The sequence below is a fragment of the Zonotrichia albicollis genome, chromosome 2 (assembly GCF_047830755.1).
Source record: "Zonotrichia albicollis isolate bZonAlb1 chromosome 2, bZonAlb1.hap1, whole genome shotgun sequence".
Classification (NCBI taxonomy): domain Eukaryota; kingdom Metazoa; phylum Chordata; class Aves; order Passeriformes; family Passerellidae; genus Zonotrichia; species Zonotrichia albicollis.
Window position 1 is genome coordinate 82,443,797 of NC_133820.1, and position 10,783 is coordinate 82,454,579.

At 40.3% G+C, this 10,783-nt stretch overlaps 1 protein-coding gene across 1 annotated transcript; it reads right to left on the reverse strand.

Annotated features, from left to right (window-relative positions):
- Window positions 1-5,858: 5,858 nt before the first annotated feature.
- LOC141728301 (uncharacterized) lies at window positions 5,859-10,418 on the reverse strand. The gene is made up of 3 exons (XM_074536201.1): window positions 9,855-10,418; window positions 8,175-8,338; window positions 5,859-7,840 (listed from the first exon to the last, which is right to left on the reverse strand). Exons 2-3 carry the CDS (start codon window positions 8,188-8,190, stop codon window positions 5,859-5,861), a joined length of 1,998 nt encoding a protein of 665 aa, XP_074392302.1. The 5' UTR covers window positions 8,191-8,338; window positions 9,855-10,418.
- Window positions 10,419-10,783: the final 365 nt, after the last annotated feature.

Consider the following 10,783-nt stretch of genomic DNA (forward strand, 5'->3'; position numbering starts at 1 on the left):
CTTAAGAATTCAATAAGAATTTTAAATGCTAAAGGGGATGGACTTTTGAAAGCATGTTAAAATGATGTAGTTTTAAAAATTTATAACTGTTAAAAAACCCAACTCAACAAAATCATAACTAATTAAAAATACTACTTCCCCTTGGACAGTTTATGTTGGGAATTCTGTGTATGAGCTTGTTTTCCTAGCTGCACAGAAGATCAGGGGCAGGCTGATTGTAAGAAGGTCATTGCTCCTACAGCTGCATTTACTAGGGATAAAGAAACTTCCTTGGACTAGGACAGATGTAGGTAAAAATGACCTCAGGTGTAATTTGCCTTAGTCTAAGTAGTCTATTAACTGAGCTATGAAACAATGTGCACTGCCCTGATATTTCCATTTGAGTTGTGGCTCATGGTGAGCCTGGCCTTTTAACAGTGCAAAAGCAGAGTTCTTTCTGGCTATGCAGAACTGCAAACTTCTGGGAGGTGTGTCAACAGCATTCCATGTTTAGACAGGTCAGGCAGCTAAGTAACATCAAGCAACAAGTTTCTCAACTTCTTGCCTGGAAGTAAGTACACACATGCAATTTAGTAGAAATTTAGACTCCAAAACCCTGTGTTGAATCAGATCTTTGTGTTTAATGTCATTTACAAGACTAAAATAACTGCATGCTCTTCAATTTCCGTAGTTGTTACTAAAGAAATTCATCAGCTCTAGTAACACATTCAGAACGTACTATTACAAGAAAATCTCATGTAAAAATTAACAAATGAGAGTTTCATCAGTGTTAAAGAAACAGGGAAAACCAAGAGTTTTTCTATGAAACTTCTTCCATTTAAAATGCGTTATTAAACCTGAAACTCTCCCTAGCAGAGAAAAGAATTTTGATAGCGAGAGGAGAGGAAGTAATGCAGAAATGCAGCCACTTCCAGAAAAATAGAACAAATGACTAAAAACCAAAGTACTATGTATCATTAAAGACATTGTTTGGGGATAAAGAGATGGATTGTTTAGCAGGAAAATTTTAGAGACATCAGTTTTATGTACAAGTAGTCAAAGTTTAAATGATGTTTAAGTTCAGGAGCAAACAATGAGAGCTGAATGTAATGCTGAGTAGGTGTTTTCTAAATGGAGATCTTCCATTCTAATGTTTAAATGAGGTTAGGATACTCTGGAGTATCACATGAGAGAACAATGTTTAAATTAGGAGCATATTGAGGGATGAAAGAGAAAGGCAAGGAGAGATTTTGGTTTTTGGTACAATAGAATTTTCATACTGTCAAGTTTGAGATTTTTTAAAAGTAATTCTTAATCTTTAAAACATTTCACAAGTAAGTTTTCTTCATGTATTTATGTGAATTGACATTCCATACACACCTTACAAGCTCTCAGTAAGAGCCTCAAGAAAAATACAAAAAAGGGGACTCAGGTGGCATTGGAATAAGAATTAGCCCAGTTTTCATTAATATTATGTTAGAATTATGATAGTTCATAAACTAGAGACCTTCAAAATAATGAAATTATCTAATAAATTCTGAAACTTAAACTAAATCAATGTTTATTTCAATTGCCATATGCTGATATTTCCATTGGGGGGAGCAGAAAATAGCTCTGAGATTATATTTTAGTGCCTGTTTAATGAGCTATTACAAAAACATTTAATAGCATCATAAAACTTGGCAGGAAAAATGTCACTATATTCCCAGTAACTCATGCAATTATTTCATTATTTTAGAATTATTGAATGAAACAGAGATCAGTTGAATTAAACCTGTAATACCAAAGCACCATGGCAAGAATTTCATAAGTGGGACCCTCCAGTTAAACTTATTAATTCTTTTTGTGCCCATGCACTTGTAAACTAATTTTCTAGTGTTACACAGAGTAAAAATTTTTAAAATCTTGACCTACTAAAGAGCTTAAACCTAGACTCCATGTGAAATTACCAGAATGACCAGATCTTTAAGTGAGAACACAGATATCTACAAGAAATCACAGAAATCTATGCCATAAATATGAACTTTTTGTCTTTACTATATCTTTAGTAACTGGAAGGTGACTGCCTGGTCAAAAACTGCTGGATTTGTGACATATATATATATATATATATATATATATATATATATATATATATGTCAAAATCCTAACCTTGCAGGGCAAAGTTTGTAAGCAAGTCATTTTTGTTTCTTCCTCTTTCTGAAGAATGAGAAGTAATAATACTCTCATCAAATTACAGATATGGTTTAAAATTATTTCTCTTTCTACATTTCTGAATTATATAAAAGATTAATAAGAAAAGCAACATTTATTAAAATTCTAAATGCTTAAGCCTTTTAAAGTATAAGATAAAAAAGATAAAGCAGGATGAAGTAATTCAAGTGCTGAGTACCCACGTGCTGCCATAGAGTTTTAATTCTTTATTCAATATCTTTATTTATAAATGCATTCTTATAAAGATGAGGACACTGCATTAGGAATAAGGTTCAGGCTGTCAGAGATACTAAAGCCAAGTCATCCTCTAAGCTATGTTAGCAGAGCTCATGTACAGAAGCTGGGTGCCTCAGTAAGAGATAAGGCCTTTGGAAATCTCTCTTAGTGTGAAATCAATTTCTCAGTCTCTCAAAAATATTAAAGAAAGAGACAGTAACTGAAATTGACATAGAAGATTGTTAGTTGCAAATTGCATGCTTTTGTAAAATGCTCTGTTTTCTATATTTGCTCAGTTTTGCTGAAGCAGTTATCACTCCTTTTGCATGGGAAGCAATTGCTCTGAATGAGCAATTAAACTCCTAGGTAAAATAGAATAAGATGTTGAAAGTATGCTTATACTACCTTATTTTCTTTTTATTTTCTTTATGCTTTTTTTTTTTTTTTTTGCCCTTTTATCTTTCTGTGGGCTACCCATTCCTTAAAACAAGAAAAGTGAATGCATGAAAGGTGGGAGGCAGGTGAATCTCGTCAAACTTAATCTCATTTAATCAAATTGTTGCCCGAATGATAAAGGACACAAAACTCGGATAAGTTTTGTGCGGCGCTTTATTGAAGGGCCCGGGGGCCTGCGGACTAGCATCCCCAAAAACAGAACCCCAAAATTCACACATGGGTGTTTTCCTTTTATACACAAGCAATTCATAACAAAGTCTCCAAGAAACAGTGGCCCTTCGCAAAGTCTCCAAGAAACAGTGGCCCTTCGCCAAACTACAGACCCTTGTAATACATTCCCTAGTTCACGAGCAAAATCATAAATCTTCTACCTGTCCTATTGTATGCTATCCCCAAACCGGTTAGTCTTCTTACTCTCCTACCCTGGCTTAATGTTTATTAGGTTTCTAAAGCTACTTGCCAGGGTTACACAAACTCAATCACATAATATCAACGGTTACAAAATTATTTTTACAAACCAATTCACACAAAACTCATAACTAAACTATAATAAAACATTTTGCTAAATTTCATTTCTTTTCCAACATTTCCCCCCTTTTGAGCATCCTTCAGTCCTGCTGCAAGGATGCTCAACCAACGGTATTGACAGTAACATCTTCATAGCAAGGTGGGGGATGTTCTTCGTTCTGCCGCCCACGGGTCATCACCTTCAGGAACCGGATAGATCGCTTCCTTTCCTTTTCAATCACACCTAAAAGACATCTATATACAATCCATATAGTCACCAAAAATACCAAAAGCATTAGTACATACTGTATAACGGAAGTAATCCAGCCAGACAGGTGAAGCCCCAAAGAATCAAATACTGCTCCTATCCAATTATGCTGTGCTTCCCTTTCAATTTCCTTGGTTTTTGTTTCCACTTCTGCCAATTGGGAAATATCTTTCTCCACTTCAAGTGTAACATTTGGAATGTGTACACAGCAATGATCTACTCTCCTACTCAGGTAACCACAAACTCCATGTTCTTTTAACAGTAGCAAATCCAATGCCATTCTGTTTTGTAAGGTCATTCTTGATGTAGCTTGCAATTGCAAATTTAGATCTTTAGATCCCTTCTTAGTAGCTGCTGCCAATCTTTCTGTCTGTCCTAACAAGTTGTTGAGCATTTCCCTATTTCGATATGTTGCTATCGGAGGGAATAATGACTCTAATATCCACCCAAATTGTACTCCTGTGCCAGGTTCATGCCACTGCTCCTCTAGGGATTCTTCCCTCTTTTTGAGTCCTTTCCTTTGAATCAATCTATTCTGCTTCCTGTATGGACACAATGTGGGAACCCCTAGGGTAATTTGTGTTACTGATCCATCTAAAGATAAATGTGTGGTCCACTGTCCGTGTCCCAACACCCAGACTAGATTTCCAGGACTGTGCACTGTAGTATATCTGCAATCTATAGGTCCATCCATGGAGTCTCTGCTAACCGTGTGATTATACCCCCTACACTCACATCCCCATTTTAATGCCATTTTCACCGGTACCAATCCAATTCGGTCTTCCGGTGTATCACATGTAAAAACCTCAGTACAATTCCAATCCTCTTTCTGCGGTCTGAACTCTCGGGAAGATGTAGACGTGATGATGGCCCTATAATGTGACTGATTCTTTACCCCTGACCATTGGATGCACCATTGTACTTCCCCAAGGTAACTATAGTGTTCCAAAACACTGGGTCCCCACAATGTCTTCCAACTTTTCCAGGTATCAAAATTCTGTGTGATATTCTGACAACTCATCTCATTTCGTTGGGATTTTGTTCTTATTCGTACTGTATTGCATGGCTCATCTACTGGGGTTGCAATCAAACACCTCCTGGTATTTTGAATCCAACCAAAATGATTTGGTTTCATTTCACATTCCTCTTTAGTCATAGCCCGAATGGTCATGCACAAATCCCTCCATACCTCTACTTGTTTAGGAACTGACTGGCAGGACCATGAAACATTCTTGAATGATTCAGGCATTTTGGTTACCGGTATTATTCCCCAGGGAACTGGTTCACCTGCAGCCTGTGGTAATGGCAGACAAGCTGTTATTTTAGTCACGTTCTGCATGATCCCAAAATCTCTAATTAATCCTACCACTAGGTTTTCCTGCTCAGCATTTCGTTCTATTGTATCATTAGCCTCCCGTCTTCTCCTTCCACCGTGTCCCTCTGAGGATGACATCATTCTGTCATGCCTCCACCATGCATTCCCTATTCTAGGATTAGTGACATTCAACCACCCACAACCTTTGCCTCCCTTCTCCCACCAGCTCGTCCCGTCTTCTACTCTGTCCCAGGTCAGTTCCCTATTTTGCTTCCTCCCAGCACGATCCCTTGTCCATGGCAAAACTCTCATACTCACTCTTTTGTAATCAAAACTATCCCGTATTTTGACCAAACATGTATATTCTCCCGTATCGTTTGTGGTTACCTTAGTAAGATTCAGTACCGTGTTTCCTTGTTGTTTATCCTGATCCCAACCGACTTCTGTCTTGCCTCGGCTTCTTTCAGCCCCCCCGTTGCCATATTGCAATAACTTCACTGGCCTCAACTTTCTGGCTGTGAAACATAACACAAGTTAATTGAACATCCATCCCTTCCATGGCTGTAACCTTTGTTTCTTTAGCCTGTACTAAAATAGACCCTTGAACGGGTACCAGTCTCATGATTACTAGCAGCAATATAGTTAAGAAGGTGGCTTTGCGCGGAAGATCATCCGGGTTGGAGACACTATCTGGGTTTCCCATTGGAACAGTGCCTTCTTTACCCTGGTGTAATGGATCCAAGCGTCCATCCCGTGGACCTTCACCGCTGTGTAGGTCGTCATCATCACCTGGTGGGGTCCGCTCCATGATTCCCGTAGCGGATCCGTAATCCACTTCTTGATGTACACTTGGTCCCCAGGCTGGATGTCGTGGACAGAGTTCTCCAGCGTGAGCGGTTTATTTCACTGTAACGTATTTCTTAAAGAATTCAAGATTTTATTAAGTGACATAACATATTCTGCAATTGCCTGATCCCCACTCACATGTACCTCCCCTTTTAATACAGTTGCATGATATGGTTTGCCATATAGTATCTCATATGGACTTACGCCTACCTTTTCCCTCGGTTTAATTCGAATCCTGAGTAGGGCCAAAGGCAAAGCCTGAGGCCAGTGCAGTTTAGCTTCCTGGCAAATCTTTTTGATTTGTCCTTTCAGAGTTTGATTCATTCTTTCCACCTGCCCACTAGACTGAGGTCTCCAGGGAGTATGCAAATTCCAGGTTATGTCTAACATCCGTGCTAATTCCTGCACTACCCCGGCTATAAAATGTGGACCCCTATCTGACGACAATCCTAAGGGTACTCCAAATCTTGGTATTATTTCTTTTAACAAGGTTTTTACCACCTCCTTAGCCTGATTAGTTCTACACGGAAAAGCTTCTGGCCACCCTGAAAACGTACATACGTACACTAACAAGTATCTGTATCCCTGTGCCCTAGGCAATTCAGAAAAATCAACTTGCCAATAATCTCCTGGTTGTGGCCCAATTTGCAACTTTCTCATTTGTATTTGTCTCCTAACTACTGGATTATTTTTCAAACATACCGGGCACATTGCATTAACTCTTTTTGCCATTGTTAACATCTGATTAGAGATTATCTCATTCTTTAAAAATTTTACCAATGCTTCTGCCCCCCAATGGCATTTATTATGTTCTGATTCCAAAATAAATTTCATTATGCGAGTCGGTACCACTATTTGTCCCATCGGCGTAACATACCACCCGAGCTGATTCCTCTGTGCCCCTAGCAAGTTTATTAGTTTTCCATCTTCTATTGAATATTTGGGCTCCTGATTCAGGTATGGGGTAGCCGGATTTGTTCTTACTGGTACCAATGCCATTTGAGTCCATACTTCCCGTGCCACTTGCCGTGCTGTAACATCAGCAAATAGATTTCCTCTGTAAACTTCTCCTTCTGCATTCTGATGTCCTCTAACATGCATTACTGCAACTGCTTTGGGACTATGTACCGCATCCAGTAGCTGTAGCACTTCCTCCCGGTGCTTGATATTGGTTCCCTGTGAATTCAAAAGCCCCCTTTCTTTCCATAACGCCCCATGCACATGAACCACACCAAAGGCATATTTAGAATCTGTCCAGATATTAACCCTTTTGTCCTTGCTCAAGTACAGAGCTCTGGTGAGTCCAATCACCTCTGCCTTCTGGGCTGAAGTTCCAGGTAACAAAGCCTTTGCTTCTATTACCTGATCCGATGTTACCACTGCATACCCAGCATAGCGAGTCCCATTCTCAACAAAACTGGATCCATCAGTGTATAGTTCCCATTCAGGGTCTTCCAATGGTTCATCCTTTAGGTCGGGTCTGCTGGCATACACTTGTTCAATTACCTCCACGCAATCGTGCACCAGTCCCCCAGCCTCCTGGTCACTGCATAAAAACTCTGCTGGATTAACATGGTTAGTAGTCTTTATTTCAATATCATCCTGTTCTCTCAGGATAGCCTGGTATTGCAACATTCGACTTGATGATAGCCAGTGACCCCCCTTTTGCTCCAAAACAGCCATGACCATATGGGGAACAAACACTTTCATTTTTGCCCCCAAAGTCAATTTCCGGGCCTCCTGAATAAGGATTATTGTTGCTGCCACGGCTCGTAAACACGAGGGCCACCCGGAACTTACCAAATCCAGTTGTTTAGAGAAGTATCCTACTGGCCTCTTCCATGATCCCACCTTCTGGGTGAGGACCCCCAATGCCAGTTTTTGCCTCTCATTTACATATAACTGGAATTCCTTGGTCAGGTCAGGGAGTCCTAGGGCTGGGGCCTCCTTTAGTGCCTGCTTCAATTCCTGGAAGGCCTTCTTTTGTTGTGTCGTCCATTCCAACCGATGCTGCTTCAAGGCCTCATACAGTGGCTTGGCTAGGAGACCAAAGTTCATGATCTACAGTCGACACCATCCCACCATTCCTAGAAAAGATCTCAATTCCTGATGGTTACGAGGCAAAGGAATAGCACATATTGCCTCTATTCGGTTAACTCCCAAACGTCTCTGCCCTTGTGTGATCTCACAACCAAGATAAATAACACTATTTTTGATCAATTGAGCCTTTTCCTTAGAGACCTTATACCCTGCTTGGCCAAGCATATTAAGTAATTTAATTGTTAATTCCACACACATGTCCCTTTCCTTAGTGGCCAGAAAAATGTCGTCCACGTACTGCAGGACTACATACAAGGATGGAGATATTGTTACCTGGGTTATCTTCCATTCCTCCAGCTCCTTGGCCAGTTGATTTCCAAAAATAGTGGGGCTGAGCTTAAACCCTTGTGGCAGTCTGGTCCACGTAAGCTGCCTCTTTCTCCCAGAATCAGGACTCTCCCACTCGAAGGCAAAATATTTCCTACTCTCTACTGCCACTGGGATGCAGAAGAAAGCATCTTTAAGATCAATCACAGAGAACCATTTAAACTCCTCCGATACAGATGTTAACAATGTATAAGGATTAGCAACAACTGGATGTATGTCCTTTACTATTTCATTAATCGCTCTCAAGTCCTGTACGAAACGATATTTACCATTAGGCTTTTTCACTGGAAAAATTGGAGTATTATACTCCGATTCACATTCCTGTAATATTCCTTGAACCAAAAATTGTTTAATTAACGGGGCTACTCCCCTCCTTGCCTCAAGCTTCAAGGGGTATTGCTTTACCCTCACTGGTCGGGCCCCTTCCTTAAGTTCCACTTTTACTGGCTGGGCAGCTTTAGATTTCCCGGGGACCCCCGACTCCCACACCCAGGGTACTACAGCCTGCTCAATTTCTTCTGGAATAGGAGAGGCATCTACTTCCTTAATCACAAAAATGCCTGCTATTTGTTCCTCAGGTATCTCCAATTTCACCCTTCCCCCTTCAAATATTATTTTCACATTAAGTCGGGACAATAGGTCTCTGCCAAGAAGGGGTGTGGGGCAATTTGGCATATACAAAAATTGATGATCCAATTCCTTCCCCCCGAACCTAAGATTTAAAGGTTGTAAAAATGGTTGTTCCTCTAGCTTCCCTGTTGCCCCCACCACCTGTACAGTTGTGTCACTCAAAGGTCCTAATAATCTATTAAGTACAGAATATGTAGCTCCAGTGTCTACCATAAATTCCTGACCCTTCCCATCTATCTCTAAAACTACCCTCAGGTCTTTGTCTAGTCAGCTTTGATTCTGATAATTTCCCAAAACTAGTGCTTGAGCTGCCTCTGTTGGTCCTCCCGTAAATCCTCCCACATGAGTATTCCCAACTAACCCCAATTGTCGGCAAAATGCACACCGGTTTGGATCCAACCTCCCCGTGTTAGGTGCAAACCCAAATCCTCCCCGACCTCTCATCATCCCCCTCTGTCCACGATTAGCTCCTCCCCGACCTCGTCCCCTAATGAATTTTCCTCCTTAAAAAGTGCATCAAAGATTCCATTATCCCCAATTCCAGTGTACCATTCACTGGCCATCCCACTTCCCCAATCTCATATTCAGGCCACCAACGGTTACAATAATCTATCATTTTGCTCTTATCTAACTCTTGAGAAAAGCCTTCGCCTTTCCACCTTTTCAATATACAACCTAATGGCGTATTTCCAGGTATTTTTCCATTGGCCTGCACCAAAGTTTTAAAAGTTTTAAAAGACATCATATTACAGCCTTTAATTTTTTTTTTTTTTTTTTTTTTTTTTTTTTTTTTTTTTTTTTTTCTATTCCACCTTTAATCCCAATAAACCAATATACCTTTTCGCCGTCCTTCCCCAAGAAAAAAAAACAATAGGAGGCGAATTCCGGACCTGCGTACCCTAGACGTCTTACGGCCGGAGCCTAGGCTTTTTCCATTAACCACCAAACCAAATCCAATTATCACCTTTTTCCAATATAAAGCGCCTTCGGGCTTACCTTCTGCAGTCGTCCGACAGGCGCGGGGGGTCGGGCACGACCCGATGACTCCTCCGAGAAGTGCTCGGCGCCGGCTTGGAGTGGATCGAGACGCGAACCGCCCCAGCAACCCTCGGAGTCCTGCCGCGGTCGCCAGAAAACTGTTGCCCGAATGATAAAGGACACAAAACTCGGATAAGTTTTGTGCGGCGCTTTATTGAAGGGCCCGGGGGCCTGCGGACTAGCGTCCCCAAAAACAGAACCCCAAAATTCACACATGGGTGTTTTCCTTTTATACACAAGCAATTCATAACAAAGTCTCCAAGAAACAGTGGCCCTTCGCAAAGTCTCCAAGAAACAGTGGCCCTTCGCCAAACTACAGACCCTTGTAATACATTCCCTAGTTCACGAGCAAAATCATAAATCTTCTACCTGTCCTATTGTATGCTATCCCCAAACCGGTTAGTCTTCTTACTCTCCTACCCTGGCTTAATGTTTATTAGGTTTCTAAAGCTACTTGCCAGGGTTACACAAACTCAATCACATAATATCAACGGTTACAAAATTATTTTTACAAACCAATTCACACAAAACTCATAACTAAACTATAATAAAACATTTTGCTAAATTTCATTTCTTTTCCAACAAAATCACATTCACTTTCCCTAAACAAAGGCTTCAGTCACAAGAACAACCTTGAGGGAAGTCAAATATGGAACTGGTAATTCACAGCACTTTTCAAATTTAAAATTTAGTTTAAGAAACTTTCACTTACGCTTTTTATAAAATGAAAAGAGAACCTGTATTTGGATTAAAATTCACCTTCAGATTAAAATGGAAATAGTAGGGTTTTTTGTTTGTTTTTTGATTACATATGCACAGGGTTTCTTATCTGCTTGCTTGTAGTTAATTTTTGTTTTAGGTTTGGAGTTTTTTTAAATGAAAATCTA